The sequence below is a fragment of the Ptiloglossa arizonensis genome, chromosome 5, assembly GCF_051014685.1.
Source record: "Ptiloglossa arizonensis isolate GNS036 chromosome 5, iyPtiAriz1_principal, whole genome shotgun sequence".
Taxonomy (NCBI): Eukaryota; Metazoa; Arthropoda; class Insecta; order Hymenoptera; family Colletidae; genus Ptiloglossa; species Ptiloglossa arizonensis.
This window is the reverse complement of record NC_135052.1, coordinates 27,162,135-27,180,575: the sequence shown is the minus strand read 5'-3', so window position 1 is coordinate 27,180,575 and position 18,441 is coordinate 27,162,135. Positions and strand designations below refer to the sequence as shown.

The 18,441-nt window shown below is 33.8% G+C and overlaps 2 protein-coding genes across 4 annotated transcripts; one reads left to right on the top strand and one right to left on the bottom strand.

Annotated features, from left to right (window-relative positions):
* The first annotated feature begins 1,836 nt into the window (after nt 1–1,836).
* On the top strand, nt 1,837–13,906 carry Swi2 (Protein singed wings 2). Of its 3 annotated transcripts, none has more exons than XM_076311217.1 (11): nt 1,837–2,047; nt 5,949–6,113; nt 6,204–6,366; nt 8,792–8,948; nt 9,692–9,840; nt 9,992–10,180; nt 10,905–11,063; nt 11,265–11,375; nt 12,181–12,270; nt 12,338–12,523; nt 12,625–13,906. In XM_076311217.1, the coding sequence occupies exons 1-10, from the start codon at nt 2,019–2,021 to the stop codon at nt 12,521–12,523; spliced, it is 1,398 nt and encodes a 465-aa protein (XP_076167332.1). In that variant the 5' UTR covers nt 1,837–2,018; the 3' UTR covers nt 12,625–13,906. The 3 variants fall into 3 exon arrangements, with proteins under 3 accessions (XP_076167332.1, XP_076167333.1, XP_076167334.1); XM_076311218.1 differs by lacking the exon at nt 1,837–2,047 and adding an exon at nt 4,266–4,293; XM_076311219.1 differs by lacking the exon at nt 1,837–2,047 and adding an exon at nt 4,838–5,045.
* Nucleotides 12,882–17,173, bottom strand: LOC143146696 (uncharacterized). The gene is made up of 10 exons (XM_076311216.1): nt 16,972–17,173; nt 16,246–16,331; nt 15,970–16,183; nt 15,760–15,894; nt 15,168–15,257; nt 14,952–15,106; nt 14,702–14,876; nt 14,271–14,397; nt 13,617–13,795; nt 12,882–13,515 (listed from the first exon to the last, which is right to left on the bottom strand). The coding sequence occupies exons 1-10, from the start codon at nt 17,171–17,173 to the stop codon at nt 13,382–13,384; spliced, it is 1,497 nt and encodes a 498-aa protein (XP_076167331.1). The 3' UTR covers nt 12,882–13,381.
* Between the last annotated feature and the right edge of the window lie 1,268 nt (nt 17,174–18,441).

Sequence of the window (18,441 nt, the reverse complement as noted above, 5' to 3'; positions counted from 1 at the left end):
AACACAAATACACAAGCTATTAGAGTACTTGAAACGCTAAGAATGAATCAGTTCGTGTTATCGAAACACTGTCTGTTTTATGAGTAAATACTTTACTTTTAAATTACATCACACACAATGTTCTAATTTAATAACACTTGAAAAATTCTGACTCTACATTGTTCATTGAAATAAATATGCCCTTTGCACATGTTAATGGTAAATGACTTGTATAAATCTGACATCAATTGATTCACGCTAGATTTGCAAAGTACTGAGATTAATTATTTGTTTATCTATCAAAACGATTTGAAACTCCTAGTATATGTATGGCTTTCCCATCTAGTGACATAAATTGGCATTATTCCGCGACAGACTTGGCCTAGTAGCCACAGATAGCGCCACTTGTTCTGTAGGTAAAAGAAATTCCTTTTTTTAAGCGTTTTTGTAAGCAATAGCTAGAAATCCGTATTAGATTATGTATGTTACAATAATGGTTTAAAATTATGGATAATTATAGTTTAATGGTTTTACCATGCTGTTACCACATTAATGAAAGTTAGATTTATGATTACGTATTCAGAAATGTTTATTTATAGGAAAAATCTCTTTAAACTTGCCAGGATGTGAATATTGTCCTTGTGGCGGAATTTAGCGGCAGAAAGAAATATTAATTCTCGACAAACTTGGCCTAATAGCCATAGATAACGCCACTTGTTCATTAAGTAAAAATTTCTTTTATTAACCGGTTTTGTAAGCAATTGCTGGAAATCCTTTGTACATATATAATAATTTATTGATAATAATAGTTTAAAGGTTTTGCCATGCAGTTACCAAATTAACGAAAATCAGTTTAGATTTACAATTAGGCATTCAGAAATGTTTGGTTATATAAAAAATCCATTTTAATCTGCTAGAATGTGAATATAATCCTTGTGTCGGAATCTAGCGGTATAAGTAGGTATTAATCCTCGACAAACTTGGCCTAATAGCCACAGATAGTGCCACTTGCTTTACAGATTCAAAGGATTGATTTTACTAATCAATTTTGCAAGCAATTGTCGGAAATTCTCTGCATCCTGTCTAAGCTATATTACTGATCTGTTAAGTATACTTTTAACATTATGTTTAATTACGTAGTAATTGTTTAAATCGCGATCGGTTCTCGTTCGTGACACTAACTCACACAGTAAATTGTCTAACACTGTTCGGTGAGGAGCCGGCACGTGTGCTACATATAAAATGTACACGTGCCAAGAAACTCGCTGCTACATAATTACAGTCGAGTACAGTGAGAAAGTAGTAACAGGACTGACTCTCCATATTCAAATATTATTTCTTACGTACTTTTCGCTCAAGAAATAACGTTCATCGTTAAAATTATTCATATATTTCTACACAGTTAACGATTAAACCTACACTTGTATATTTTTTCCTTACTTTATCACGAGATATTATTTTACGTGGACACCAAAAATTTACCTCGTGCAATTACAAGGTAAATTCCAGCCGTGTAAGATGATAAAGTAACAGCTGACACGCGGGTCAGTAAATTCGACGCGATAGCGTCGCGAGAATGAAAAAAAAAAAAAAAAGATTCTCGAACTTTACGTAAGAATTTTCTCTCGATAGATCGACCCCGCGTTTCGCACTCGATGAACGTACACCATCGGGAAATAAATTTTCGAGAGCAGAAAATTATTTTCGTCGCTTGAAAACATCTAATTATCGCGGTGTGCATTAATGTGCTATGTAAATCGAATTTCTGCGTCTGCGCCCGCATCCTGCAATATGTTCTTTTTCAGTTAAACCCTACTATCGTCTTAGTCGATCGTCTGCCGTAGCAGCGAGGACCAGCTTCGATTTTCTTATTAGCATCGCCAGTTCGCACTTGTGCAACGCTCGAACATGTCGTTTCGTTTTCGAGACCATCGATCATCGGTACCGAACAGTTGAAACGTCCCTGACGCCAATAGTGATCGCTACCACTTCGTTCACTATCGGGAAACTATTTTCTCGGATCGAACGGATCGGTGAAAATGCGGACAATGTTCGATTACTTCGTTCTGTAAGTAGTCATTTCTCGTCGAGTTTTAAACGCTGAGAGAAACATAGAAATGAAAAATATGAATTAAGAATGGAATAATTGATATCTCCCCCACGTTGAATTTTAAAAAGGAGGAACGGTGAAAGTAAATAAAATTTTTTGAACAGTTACAACAATTGTTTGTTTTTTACTTCGTAATATCGAATGGAATAATTAATTTCTTTTTTAATGATAAATTAATTTTAAATTCTGGGAAAAAGATGGAAATGAAAAATATGAATTAAGAATGGAATAATTGATAGAATAATTAATGGAAAAACATAGAAATGGAAAATATGAATTAAAAATAGAATGATTAATATCTCCCGCGTTGAATTTTAAAAAGGACCAACAAAAGAAGTAAATAAAATTTTTAGAGCAATTATAACAATTGTTCGTTTTCTACTCCGTCATATTAAATGGAATAATTAATTTCTTTTTTATTGATAAATTAATTTTAAATTCTGGGAAAAAGATGAAAATAAAAAACAGGAATATTAAATGGAACGATTAATTTTTCCTGCGTTGAATTTTAAAAAGGAGGAATGGAAAAAGTAAATAAAATTTTTAGAGCAATTATAACAATTATTCGTTTTCTACTCCGTCATATTAAATGGAATAATTAATTTCTCTTTTAATGACAAATTAATTTTAAAATCTGGGAAAAAGATGAAAATAAAAAACAGAAATGTCAAATGGAATAATTAAATAATTTCTTTCTCCTCGTGTTTTAAACACACAGAGGAAAAGGAAGATGCAAACAATCTTAGGAACATCCAATGAGAATTTTATTTAAACAATCATAAAAGTTCCCTAGTTGCGAGTTTTTTTTATTACTTTTCCAAGTTCTAAATAAACATAAAGATTCACATGATCGATAAGAAAAATTCCTTGAAAAAGATAAAACTAACGAAGAAATTTTATAGAATAACAATAGTAACATCGAATGAAATAATTGATAACTTCTCCCCATGAGTCGAGTTTCCAGCATGCTGAGAAACGAAAAATAAACAAACTTTCCAGAAAAATAATAATAATTGTCCCTTTTTCGTTCCGAAATATTCGATTAATTAATTAATTAATATTTTTCTCGACGAGTTTTAAATACACCGAGAAAAGGGAAAGTTACAAATTTTAGGAGCATCGAATGAAAATTTTATTTAAACAATTTCAATCTTCATTAATTCTCGAGAACGCTCCAAGTGCGAAATAAACATAAAGGTTCACATAATCGATGGATAGAATTTTTTGGTTACAATTTATTTCTTCAATACACGATTAACAAATTCAAAAAACGTTGTTAGCTGGAGTAAAAAATTGAATCGATAATAATAAAACAATGCAAGCCTCTATGTATTTAAATACTAAAAATAATTTTAAGAATGTTGTTAGTTGAAATCAAAAATTAAATCGATAATAATAAAAAGATACAAGCCCCTATGTACTTAAATATTAAAAATAATTTTAAGAATGTTGTTAATTGGAGTAAAAAATTAAATTGATAATAATAAAAGGATACAAGCCTCCATGTACTTAAATATTAAAAATAATTTTAAGAATGTTGTTAATTGCAGTAAAAAATTAAATCGATAATAATAAAACAATAGAAGCCTTCATGTATTTAAATACAAAAAACGAATGATTTTTATTCGATTGTCAATCGAAATAAAAAATTGAATCGGTAATAATAAAACGACACGAGCCTCGGTGCAATCAAATCAACGGTTAACGAACCTAAAAACGTTGTCGACTCGAATGAAAAATTAGGATCGTGTGGATAAGTATTGAATCGTTCGGAGAGTCATTTCGTTTTCTTTTTTTTTTTTGGTGAAAATGAAACTTGATTTTTCAATAGTGTACAAACATTTCACTAAATTACACATTCTCCATATTGGAAAACGAAATTGACTCTCCGAACGAGCCAACAGAATTCGTTGAACGTGATCTACGATGTCTCGAGACAGACGGGATTCAAAGTTCCTCGAAATTGTTGATCGATTTGCGCCGCAAGCATTGACTTGTTCGCAGATAACAGAGGAGTTTGCACAACATTCAAAACGAGTCGTGTAAACGTTGCGCCGATCGGTTAATTGGTGGCGAACTCACGATAGAAATGTACTGTATTTTATTCAGATCGTACGATCCGTCCGTAATCACGTTTCACGTTGAAATCGATGGACACGATCGATCCTCGGAAATATTCAAATGACAGAAGACTCGAGACAACGGTGATTAGATAAGTAATGGGATCGCAACTATTTGCGTAGACTGTAAAACTGTGTCGTCGTAAGGCGGTGCAAGTGCTTCCGTGTTTGCTGGGGAATTAACAATCCAAAGATTAGATAATACATTATTGGTGTTTCGAGAGTGTACGAAAAATTAGAGGGACGAATTATTATGGGGACGAGTATTCGAGTATTACGGTGTCTGTGTGTCCGATTTTTCGAGTAATCGAGTACTCGAGTATGGCAGTATCTCGAGGTTCGAGTACTCGAGAATCGAAGTATTCGAATACCGAGTACTCGGGGATTCGAGTGCGAAAAAAAAAATTCAAGAGTCGAATCGTATGGACGTTGGGTGTTCGATGATATTCAAATATTTCGATGTTCCAGTATTCAAATTGATGTTCGTACGAGTATTTGAATACTCGATTGTTTGAATCGTTGAATATCGAGTACTTAAATATTCGAGTATTCGTGTATCCAAGTGTTCAGTTGTGAGATCTGTGAGAGTGTCTATACGATCAAGGGTTGAAGTATTTGAATATTTAAGTGCTCGAGTGTTGGGGTATTATTGTGCAAGTACAGGAGTGTCGAAATGTTCTGAATTCCAAGCGTACGGATGTTCGAGTACTTAAGTATCCGAAAATATAAATATTCGAGTGTTCAAGTACTCGACTATTCAAAAGTACGAATGTTACTATATTCGAGTCTTCGTGGTACTCTAGTATCCTTGTATCCACATATTCGAGTGTTAAACGGTACAAATTTACAAATTTTCAAATATCTAAATTAATAATTTCCAAATTTCCAAGTTTCAAAACATTCTAACTTTCCAGTTTCGATATGCTAAATAGCTAAATTTCAAAATTTTCAAATGTCCAAGTTTCCAAATTTCCAATTTCCAATTTCCAATTTCCAATTTCCAATTTCCAATTTCCAATTTCCAATTTCCAATTTCTAATTCCCTAATTTCCTAATTTTCAAATTTTTAAATTTTCATAATTTCAAATTTTCAAATTTTTGAATTTTTAAATTTTCATAATTTCAAATTTTCAAATTTTTGAATTTTTAAATTTTCATAATTTCAAATTTTCAAATTTTTGAATTTTTAAATTTTCATAATTTCAAATTTTCAAATTTTTGAATTTTTAAATTTTTAAATTTAAAAATTTTCAAATATTCAAATTTTTGAATCTTCAAAATTTTATATTTTTAAGTTTTCAAATATTCAAATTTTCAAATGTTTGAATTTTTAAATTTCAAATCAAATTTTCAAATTTTCAAATTTTTAAATATTCAAATTTTCGAATTCTCGAATTTAAAAATTTTCAAATTTTTGAATTTTTAAATTTCAAATATTTAAATATTCAAATTTTCAAATTTTTTAATCTTTAAATTTTCAAATTTTAAAATTTTTAAATTTTCAAATTTTCAAATTTTTAAATTTTTAAATTTTCAATTTTTCAAATTTCCAATTTCCAATTTCCAGGTTTCCAAGTTTCTAAGTTTTCAAATGTACAAATTTTCAAAATTTGAACCTCCCAAATGTCCAAATTTTCAAATGCCCTTTATATCCTAAACGTACACCTGGTATTTTTGAATCACTTTGCAAAGAACAGAAGAAAAGAAACCAATTCTCAATGAATCGATGCACCAAATAGGATGCTATTTACGCTCTCGAGCGTGGAACTGTCGTCTGCATCCACCAACAAAGAGAACTGTGACTCCAGTCAACTAACGTTGAACACGAGTGCCAAATGCGATTTCAAGGAACACGATCATCGCCTTGTTTGCTTCCACGGTCTCGATGATAAATGGATAACCGGGTGATTATCGCTATCGATAATGTTTTCTTACTAACGAGTATTTTAAATACAGCGGACGAGAGTGTAGACATAGTTATTATATTATTATAGGAGCGAGAACGTGCAAACTTTGGTACTTTGTTATTGGTCCTTGGAGACGTTCGATCCACAGTACACTCTACAGACGTTTCCCTCATTACGGAAATTAGTAATTTCGAATGGAAACTTGACTAAATTGACATCATCGTTTCCACTTCAAACCCCATTGATCGAGGTATGAAATTTATTCGATCAAAGTTCGTCTTACCTTGAGAGGACTATCCAATTATGCTTCTGGGAATTTTTATATTTATAGGGACAAATATAAAGGTCGAATAGTGACATTTAGTACGATTTTTCATTCCAATGGGCATTTTTCACGAATAATTATGACTCGAAATATAAAACTTTCTAATTTTATCCTTTTTACAAGAAAGTTTATTTGGCGAATACACAGATAACTTGCTTTGTAAACAGAAGGTCCGGTGTTCAAATCCTCGAGAGTTTAAATTTTATTTAACTTTCAATTTTAAACAATTAAGTTTTATCCGATCTTGTTTGTCGTAATATTATTTTGTTTTGAAAAATTAGATTTCATACGATCGTGATACAATATAGTATTACGACAAATAAGATTGCATGAAATTTAATTTTTCAGAATAGAAGTTGATCTATGCACTTATCCAACACACATGCTTGGAAAAACATTGAAGGTAAAGAATTTTGTAATTCAAATCTCAATTGTTTATCAAATATACCCATTGGATCAAAGTACTGAACTTCTACCTCTATATTCCTCCTAATATCGTAAAAATTCCTGGGTGGCGCAACTGTAAGACCCTCTTGCTAGACTAAAAGTAACCTAAAAGTGACTAAAATAACAATTTCGTCAATGAACAGAAATTGTTCATTTGTACTTTACATGGACGATGTAATTGTTTCAATTGTTTTCACGTATCATTGTAAATTTACTTTTTCTTTATTTTTTTCGTCATATTTAAATTTTCCGTCATTTTGACTTATTGGTGAACGCCATAAATGCATAAAATCTGCACAAAATATGTGTAAACGTAAGATACCTTTAGCGAGATTTATTGAATAGAATTTTAATAAAACGCATGCCCCGTTTTGTTGTACTCATCGTGAAACACTATATAGGCAGAATATTTTGTAAACAATGAAAAGTGTTTGTACAGAGTGGCCACTGAAAGACTAAATATTCTTTTCTTCTTTTTATTAAATTTCGAGTAATGTTTCTCCTCTCGAAAACATTAACCAACAAATTAACCCAATCTTTCGTTAACTAAATTGTTTCATATTTTGTTAGTTTCTCAATTTTCGTTAATTTGCAAAAAAAAATATTCAACACCATAAATTTGTTGAAAATTAACAGATTATGTAAAGTTAACAAAAGTATTATTACTTTTTTAAACACTTTCATCTTTCAGGGACCATCCTGTATAAACGTGTTCTGTTTGATCTCCTTTCAAGGTTATAACCATTTTTATACTCCAGGAAACTTAAACTCAGTTGGTATAGTTGATTCCGCTAAACTGTTTGTACACTAGGCTTGGTAGAAGATTAGCAGGTCAATCTTGTGTCAATTTCTCGAGTAATCAATTGAATCAACTATTGAAAGAAGTTCCGCGGAATATTGTTACGTCGTATGTTGTTTATGCATGATATTGTAGCGTCATATTTTAACCAAGTATCCAGACAATTCTTAAACAAACAATTTTTTAACAAATGTATAGGTTATGGAAGATATATCGTTTAACCTGCTTGTTCTCTGAACACAAGTTCACTGAGTTTTTATGACCAGAGGCACTTGAAAATATTTGTTTATCCCACATCTATGTATAAGAATGGTTGTAATTTTGGTTCAATTTTTTGTATTGTTTTACCAAGTTTTTAAGCCAATGCTAAAGTGGATCTAGTTTATGTGAACTTATCCTGTATATTTTATACTGATTCTTGTTCATGAAAAAATATTTAATACTCAAAATTAATAACATGGTATTTTATCTATCGAAATTTATTAAATAAATGTCTGATAAGGTTTAAAAAATGTTCTACAACTCTCTTCAGGGATTGTCGACTTTATACCTATATACATGCAGTTTTTATGTTATTTTAAGTATTGTAAATATTGAACTAACTGTATTCATAAATAAATTTTTTGTACGTCAAACGAAATAATTCATTCCTGAAGAGGTTTATTGGTAACAAATGCTTTTTTTGAAAAAATAAATGCGTCAGTTAATACCTACATTTCGTTTGTAAAATTAATGAAACATCAATATTCGAAAATGCGAGTATAGTATAGTACGCGTGCGAGAAGATTATTTTTCGACATGTTTTTCCCTTTATCTTTGTAATAATGACGTTAACACATTGGTGAGGTTCTTCCGATTAAAATAAATCCAAACATGGCATACATTGGAGAAATTTTACTATTATTCTATTATTTTTGCTATTTGTTACGTAAAAAATAAAATTTGTCCGATTTACGCCATGTTTGTACTCATTTTAACCGAAAATACTACTTCTGATGCAATCTTCTCGCGCGCGTATTGTAGATTAATTTCGTCCGTGAAACTTCCATCGTTACGTGAACAAGAATTTAAGTGTCTCATAGAAGGAACAAGATTTCTCTTCAGGAAGTGAACATAACCGGCACCAGGCTACAGAAACTCCCCGTAGAGATTTTCGTCAATCTCACAAGCTTGAAGACTCTCGACCTGAGGAACAACAATTTCGGAGAGATCGACGTCACAGCGTTTAACGTTTCCTCGTTACGTCGCGTTTATCTATCCGGTAAGGCACCGTTCGATCTGCTGCATCGATCAGTACCGCCCCTAGAGATTCCGGGGCCCCGGGCAACTAGAAATTTCAAGGCCGGTTATTCTTATTCTAATATTATTCAAAAAATTTCAAATGTACCACTAGGGTAAAAGTACCAATTATTGTTTCTATTAAAGTTAATATTTCAAATTTTTATTAAATCGAAAAATATCCTTTGTTTTTTCTCAAAATATTGAGTGCCCCAGCTGGTATAGTTATGTTTATTTATTTGTTATAAAGTGTGAAAGTAACTAATAATAAGTTTAAAACACCTTAAAAGGGAAAACTCAAGTAAAACGTTTCAATTTCTCTCTAAGAGAATATCCAGAACATTATCACTAATTTTATATTTTTTAAATAGGATTTAGGTTCGTGCGATGCGTAATTCTGTTACGAAAAAAACTTCGTTCGATTTTTTATTCTAGATCGACATAAAAAAATATTAAAATTCGTGCCATCAACAGGAAGGTCCATGGAGAATAATATTTATTTCTTAGCAATAACCCGATAAATTGTAACAAAAAAAAAAAATTTTTGATATCTTGGAATGTTAAATAATATACATGAAAAGTGACGAAAAGGTTCGTCGAGATTCTATGTTGTAAAAAAATTGCCGAAAATTATTTTTATTTTAACGTTTCACTCGAGTCTTCCCCCTTGAGGGCAGTGCTGCTCACGATCCGTACACGCAGTACAATACAAAATCGTTCGCAAAGGTAATCCCTTGAGATGCACGGAGAACGCCACATGGGTAGTGGATCAGGAGAAGGGATCCCTGAGTCGGAAAATCGCTGACAAGGACAGCCTGCGTTGCACCGCGCCTTACGAAGGCAGACCGATGTTTCAAGTCGTTGAAATAATCAAAGTATACCAGCTGTACCTTGCCATTTATTAGAGTGTTCTAGAAAAGATTGCGTATTTGGAAACTTCAATTTATTAAACATTTTTTAGGACACTCTAAAATATGTTGAAACAGACGTGTCTAGCTCTCGTTCGAATGTATACATTTGTTACAGACTCTGAAAAAAGAATGCACGAAAACGGTGTGCGATTGCGAGCTGGTGTACGTCGTTGGTCAAGGTGGAAAGCACATTCAGAGACCATTGATGGCCTTTGCTTCGTTGAACTGCAGCCACCGTGATCTGACAGAGATGCCGAGCTTTTTGCCCGCAAATACCACCACTCTTCGTTTGACTGGAAACAAGGTTGACTTATTGTTGATTATACATGTTGGTTAGCGAGACAAATTTTCGTCTTTCCAATCGATCGAAATAGGAATAATGTCGTTCAAGTGTTCAATAGAGTGACGCTTCGCTTCGAAGCATTAGTGTACTGATAAGAGTCTGTAGATATTGCAGTGAAAGTTAAACCGAAAAGAATTGACTGCTCAAGGTCACTCTATTCTCCATTATATCGCTTGGTTACCTCCACTCTATCCACCTCGTACCACTATTCTCATTTTAGTCACTAGGATATCGGCTTTGTTGACATTCAAAGTTTTCTATTATTGCTCGAGGTTAACGCGAGTGTTAAATAGGAGTGTTGCAATAGGATTCTTTTTTCTATTTTGTTTTTAAGAGAATCAGGAATTCGAAGACTATTCTAATCGTCTCACAATCCACCCATAAGGTAACCTAACCTGACCTAACCCTATTTCACTCGAGTTTATCCAATTTCCTTATGCATAGGTGTTATTTAAATATCTATTAGATACGCCTTACTAACGAGTCTACCGGTACAAATGATTTTGTTTCAACTTTCACTTCATTGGAACTCTAATGACTGTCTTCAAATCCAACAATAATGACGAAACTGATCATTTGAATACTCTGACACAAAACTGATCGACTTCGATATAAAACGCTTCAGACACAAAAGTCCAAAAAGTCTGAACCGATTTTATTGCAGATTTTGTTGTTCCTTTTGCAGATAAACGATCTGACTCCGCTTACAACAAATTCTGCGTACAGAGGTGTGATAGAACTGTACCTGGATGACAATCTAATCGAGTCAATCGTTCAGCTGGAGGGATCGAGTTGGGTGGATCGGTTTCGATTGCTCAGTCTTCGCGGGAACAAACTAACCGATGTTTGTATCATATCGATCGTAATACTGAAATAGAAACATTGGCAGAGGGATTACATATCGAATCTTTAAATCTTTAACGATTAGTATGTATTGGCCTGTTGGATCAAGTGATCCACGTTCTGTAACACTTGTAGGATTTAGAATACTAATTACAGTCCCGGCAACTTAAGAATTGATCGGCTTTTGTCGACACTGTTTCAGCTGCCTACGTATGCTCTAGAGAATGCGTTACAACACAATGGAAACGCTGTAAGCTTGTACCTTGCGGATAACCCGTGGCGATGTGACTGCCTCTTCACACCCGGTTTTCAGGTGAATATTAATTAAAACATGCCTTCTTAACTGTCACTTGAAAGCTTTGAAAATTAATAGGTTATTTTCTTTCGAAATGTCACCTTTCGAGTGATCTTCAGGATTCAATATAAGAAAAAGTACAAGATCTAGGAATTTTTTATTTCACATACACGTGTATTCGTGTTTCTCGAGAGTGTGGAAAAATTTATGTACAATTAGCTCGTGTGTTTGCGAAGTTAATAAATATTTTCTATGGTGTGTTTAAAAAGTTTATTTCTATAACCACCGCATCATGGTTGTTCTATTTATTCTAAACGTATCGATCTGCGAAAATCTCAATCTGTACAAGTGTAGTTATCGTCAATATTAAAATCATATATCTAAAAAGAATGTAATTTGACAAAATGACGGTCTTCCGAAGACGAGATATCGATTTTTGTTTACATTCTTCGCTTTGTAGAGGCTACAAGTAATAACTGTTACAGATATCAATTTCATTCTAGTACGGACGATAGAGAAGTATCTACTTTATTCGTATGTCAAATTTGAAACGGATCGATGCGTTATTTCTTGAGATATGACAATCAACTTGAAAAATATGGTTAGGTACTATTGATCGCAATAACCCTCAAAGGTAGATAATTATCTTAATACGCCACTTTGGTGCTATAGTGGCGCCATCTATCGGTTCGATGTTAAAAATATAAAATCTGGTAAAGAACGAAACTTTGAAACACGTAAGAGATCAAAATCAACAGGATGAATTAATTTCAAGATGTAACCTAATTCTGATCCAAACCTAACCCAGATGAATTGATTTCAGGACTTGCTAATCAGGTACACGAGCCTCGTGAAGGATGTCAACGACGTCAGGTGTTCTCCAACGAACGGTGACGAGAACTCAGGGAAAACTGTAAGCAACTAACACAGCCATCGCTGAAACCGAATACCCCAATGTCTAAGATTTGATTTCTTTCAAGATACGTGATCTGACACGCACTGAAATTTGCACCTCGCCGGACGAGGATCCATTTCTGCATCCCCTAGACGTTCTGAACATCATACTGGCATCTCTGATATTCCTGATCATTGGAAAACTTCTGTACGACTACTGGTCTTTCAAGAAAACCGGCCAACTACCTTGGATAGTAGCCAAGATACCTTAGGCAAGTATTGGTCCGTGCTGGTAGGTAGCTGCGACTTCAGGAGCCAAATTTCAACAGTGAATTGATCCTTGAGTTCCTAATCGGATATATTTTCAATTTAGGTGACCTTTTGCTAGCTACCTGTCCTAGCATATGGCTTAATCCATGTTAACAGTTAACGTCACGAGGATGAACAGTCCACACCGATTACAGTTGTACGTAACATCCTCAAGAATGTAATCACAACGATATTTCAATTCCTTACACGAGTGCCGTGAACAAACAATGACTTCTAGATACGTGAGATCTCAACGAATTTGGATTTAATCAAGTTTCGTTATACTCGTACAATCCCATTAATATGAATTGGTTGCTCAAGGTCATAAAGGAGTTATCCCTACTTAATTTCTTAACTACCTGTACGTTATGGTAGGGGTGGCCATGTTGAGCAGCCAATTGATGTTGCTTAGAGTCAGTGTGACACACAAATATATACATTAATTGCGGGAATGAAGAATCACAGATGTAATTATCGGATCTCTTAATTACTATAACCTGAGGAAGAATCAACTGACCACCCGAAGTCGTTCAGGAGATAGCTATAATTTTTTGTTTGGATACCTCGTATTTTTAGTATCTCTCGATAAAACTTTGGACCTTAAATAAGGCCTTGTCTCTTTGCTCAAACTTGCATGTACGCGCCCTCTACCTTTCAAGAAAGCAAGCTCGATGGCGTGTCGTAAAAATAGTTATATCTATCGATAATTGATTTCGATTCGACCATACTATGCAGTAATCAACTACCAAAAAAGAATCACTTTGAGTTTCGTTAGTAGTGGGTTGTATTTGCCAATTGTAAATGAGCTCGAAGAAGACAATCTACATATTCGTGGTGACCGTCGAGAGAATTTTAGGATTTTTTGCCTTTATTACTAGTTTCTCTTCTAGACAATAATGACGATACAACTCTTCAGCAGCTAATTTCTTGGCAACGCTTTCCCTGACACCACGGCCTGTTTTAGAAAAAAAAACAATAATAATGATAATAATATTAATAAGATATTGAGAAGCAATTAAAGGTTGTCGAGGACTCGTCCTCAAATTTATGAAGTACCTTCGCGAGTGTAGCCCAACGCGGTGCAAGTAGCAACGTACGTGAAACCTTGAAAAGTTGTTACTTTATTGACTTCGTATTTCGGTACTGATTTTCCCGTTTCGAGACAAATTTGATACAGTTTTTGCTGCAATGTTTCTCTTGGACTGTCCGTACCGAGGCGAATTATCTCCAACATTCTGTCCATTCAGGGTTTTCAATTTTACACTTAGTTAAGTGTTGGTAACTATAACTATGGATTTCATTGTACAAAATAATGTAAATATATATATACAATAATTTCTGTTACTGAGCGAAAATCTTTATCTCGTATTTCGAACAGTCCTTTACTAAATTTCATTCACCAATGAAAATTATTATATTTTTCATTACATTTTCATGGCTCTATTAACAATAAGTCGGTGAGGTATTCCCGATAAAAATGAGCCCAAACACCACCTTGCGCGAATTATTTTTAAATATACGTTGTTTATATTACTGTTGAAAAACACCAAAACTGTGTATAATTAAAACTAGTTCGAACAAGGTCGTGTTTGGACTTATTTTTATCAAGAAAACTCCGCCAAATCGTTGAGAATATTCTCACGAAAACATAAAGCGTATACCTAAAATTTGAAAAGTAAAAATTGCGAGCTAGGTTTCTGTAACACGTACTCTTCGTCCGAGAAATATAATAGAGTGGAGAGTTTCTCGTCGTTCATCTGGTGATTGGCGATCATTCTCAGTATCGTTGTGGCAAGATTGTTTTTGGCAGAATCTTCATTCTCGCGTAAAGCAGTCGCTGTTAAATTAATGTGCAACGTATTAGAGAAAGAAAAAATATATTTCATTTAAAATATCACAAAAAATCTTTTGAGCTCTAAAAAGAAAAGGCTAATTTATAATCGTTCTGTACCCAGTGTGACGTCACTCTCGAATAATTCGAAAAGTTAGGAATTTTTTTTTACAGTAAACAACGATATCTATTGTAATCTGCTTAAGTTATTAAATGAGTGATTCGAATATTGCACTTCGCGTTGACTGTAAAAAATTACAGTATTCAGAAAACCGATATCCAACTAATCAATTTAAAATTAAAATTTTACCAGTGAATCCTCCGATACTGCCTCGAATCACAAAGACGTTAGATTTGTAACGATTTGAATCGTTGGTTATGTTTTGATATATAATTGGCACGTTGCACCGTTTTGAATAGGCCTCAAGAATACTCAACGGTGTCCTTTTTTCCGCGAATTGCGATAAACTCTCATCACCTCTACCCTTTGAACAATTTTAAATAATGACACGAACTGTTTATGATAAATTATACATGTAAAAAAAGTAGAAACACTTTACTTTAAGAGGAATATTTGTGGAGTTATCTTTATTCTCCACCAATTCTTGGCTCTTCAAAATTTCTTCCGAGTCGATGTCGATCATGGAGTCTCCTACAGTATCGATATCTGCACATTTTCCTTGCCAATGTAGGATGACACAAGATTTCTTGTGCTCTGCAAAATATTTGTATTTCAAATATTAAATCGTGCTAAGGTCAGTATAAAATATAGTTACCATTCTCATTCTCATCTTCTACTGTATGCTGTTTATCTTCGTTGCAATTTTTATCAACCATAAATGTTTCTTTGGGCGATTGATTACCACCTAAAAGTAAAACCAAATCGGTAAAGTAGAAAATTTACAAAAAAAATCAAACTACGGTAATTGCATCTCTTTTTCAATTACGAACAGAAATGTTAATGTTTCTACTTTCCTTTGTTACAGTTCTACTTGCAAAAAAGAGATTACAAATAAGCTAAATATTTAAAGCTCTGAAGCGTTCAACTTTTTCTTCTAATTCCAAAACCACAATAGTAATGATTTTAATCTCTTCAACATACTGCTATGCATCTCTGCAGACGAAGAATTTATCCTTAAAATTTTATCTAGTAAATTATTTGACTGCTTCCCATTTATGTGACTTTCTTATTAAAGTTACTATCGCGAAATAAGTCTTACACCCACCATCTAGTGGCGAATATGTAAAGCATGTTTACCCACGTTGGTTCGATAAACACTTTCTAGGTTAGATATTCATCGTGAATTCTTTCCTCGCTTTTCCTATTCGAAACTGAAAACAAGACATCACATGTCTCAGTTACGTAACTCATTCCATCTTTATATGGATCTATCGCTCGGTCTGTGAACGCTTCCATTTCGATAGGCAATTTCTGCATGGCGATGTCCACCACTTTTACCCATTGCTCCAGGCTATGCGCTTCCTTTGCCGCTCGATCAATATCTACACGAAAACAACGATCAGTTGCATAATCATTACGAAGAAAAATTTCACTCTAATTATTAAATCCCAACAAACGTGTGTCAATTTTTGAAACAGATTCCGTGGCGGTCGAGTATTGTTCATCCGAGATGCGTTGTATCGCGAATAAATCGCCTGATTGAATTTCAATTTCCTGATCTCTGGAAACGCAATTCCGTTTGAAATCATTTGACTTGAAGTCCTTTTCGAAAATGTTCCCATCAGAAATCTGAGTCCCTGCGACGTTCTTATTGGCATTGTTTTCTGCGTTCTTTAACAGATTGTGGACGGTTACAAAAATCGAATTGTTCGAAATTAACCTTCAATACGTACGTTATTCTCGGTGCACAACGATCCCCTGGCGGAGATCATCAGATTCGATTCTTCCGAATCAGGGGTACAGAAGGAGGTGGACGTTTCTAGACATGTAAGAAACGAGTAATATTAAACCGTACAAAAACTTCTATTAAAGAAAAAATAATATCATTTGTATTTATTGCGACAGTGCCCCTATTCCTGTATTTGAGTCATCGATTCTGTCGCTTCGATTTCAATAATACACGATTGTGGCAAATCGAAGTAGGAGAGTTACTTTAATCAGGACCGACTTTGTGTGGAACTAAACAACGAACATCGATCAGAAAAAAGCCAAGAATAATTTTTTTCAATTAATAAAGAAACGATTATCATATACGACTGTAATTTTCCGTAGAAACTGATAAAATAGAGACCAATACAATTGCAATTAGGTTTTCTAATATAAATTTAAAAAATGAAATGTTTGAAAAGCTGTGCATATGTTTTACAATTTTTTCAATACGTGCAATAGTAGCGTTGTGTAGTAAAATGTTATTACACCTTGTTCGACAAGTATTGCTTTAAATTTAAAGACTCGGATTTCTCTTTACTTAATTCGTAGCATGGATTAAAATGTGACATCTAAATTGGAAATTGCATCGGTACACTAGTGAATTTACCATTGACCTTAACTCTACCGGTAAAAATCGAACCTTTGTGGCTCTACATGAAATGTTGACCGTGTGAAAAATGCGAACCAACCAATTTCGTGATGGTAGGGAGCTCGCAGTTGCAAAAGTAGATCTTCGGCGCGATCAACCACCGCCTCCATTTCGCAGAGAAGCGGTGCAGCATTCGGAAATCTCTCTATTATCATATTCCAGACAATCTCGGCGTCTTCGGTCCCTTGTAGCGACTTTGGGAGATCATTTTTCTGACACGTGGAATCCCGGTGCCCTGACATTCGAACCGCGCGGGTTTTATCCTAGCTTGTTTACAGCGGATCAAGCATGTGTCCGATTACCGAAGATGTCGCGTGGTATGAACCTGTTGATAGGTTGGCGATACGGAACGTCGAACAAGAGACGAAAAGATTGGTGCGATCTCGTAGTTGGCTATGACAATTTGAATCACATGTAGTTGCACGTATTTACATATGACAATATTATCGATATACGGAGCGTTTCGTAAAATTAAACCTAACCGTAGCTTTGGAACGATAGAAAATAGAACAAAACTATATTAGGCAAAATTAAATGAGTTTGGACGAAAATTTGAAAATTCCAATCGGAGGAAAGAAGGGAAAGAAAAGAAAGTACTCGAGCGAAGACTCGGAGGGATATAGATGGAATCAAAGTTCTATCGATCTCCCTGGTTTAGTTCTGCCAAGTAATTACATCATCGTGCAAAACGAGGCAAAATTGGGAAGCGAACCGTGGAGTCGGTTCTGTTTTTTCTCAATGAGCTAGCTACACGGCCGATCACTTGCTTATGCAACAAGCAGAGGTGACCGGAGTGTGAAACGAGGAAGCAAACAAAAATAAGCTAAAAATTCGATAATTGCTTGGCAGAGTACAGATGTTCGTACAGTGGTGTTAGGACTAATAGGTACGTAATTAGACCGCTTCTGATTATACGCATTTGAAATAAATATGTTACTGTCAAATTAATGCTATTGGTAAGGAAATTGCATTGTTTTCAGTGTTTCGTTGCAGAGAATTTTTAACACTTAAAAATACAATATGTATTCTTCTTTTCCATTTGAAATTTCATTATTTTTCGTTTCTCTTTACTAATTTCACGAGACAAACATATTCTTTTCATAGTCACTAGTATTGTCGACTTTTAAATAATCACTCCTACGAAATAAGTCATAAAAAGTACTTGGATAAATTTTTATGCTCTTTCTGGAAATAATTTAAATATTCTCGAGGTAATTATTTTTGTAATACTATGATAGTGACAATTCTATTCGACAATGAAAATTATTGAATAAAAATAAGACATTGTAGGCTTGGCATGAATTTTTATTGACAATTAGATACCTCTTACCACTAAAAATTTAATACACATCACATATTTCCACATTGTAATGCGATTGTTAGGAATATATACAAAAAGCCATTACAGGGAATCCTCGATATACGGAGATACATCGAAAACGTGTAGAATCCGTTTAAGGTACGTATGAAGACATCTTATTTCTCTAAATGCGAGTGGTGTTCAGGATGT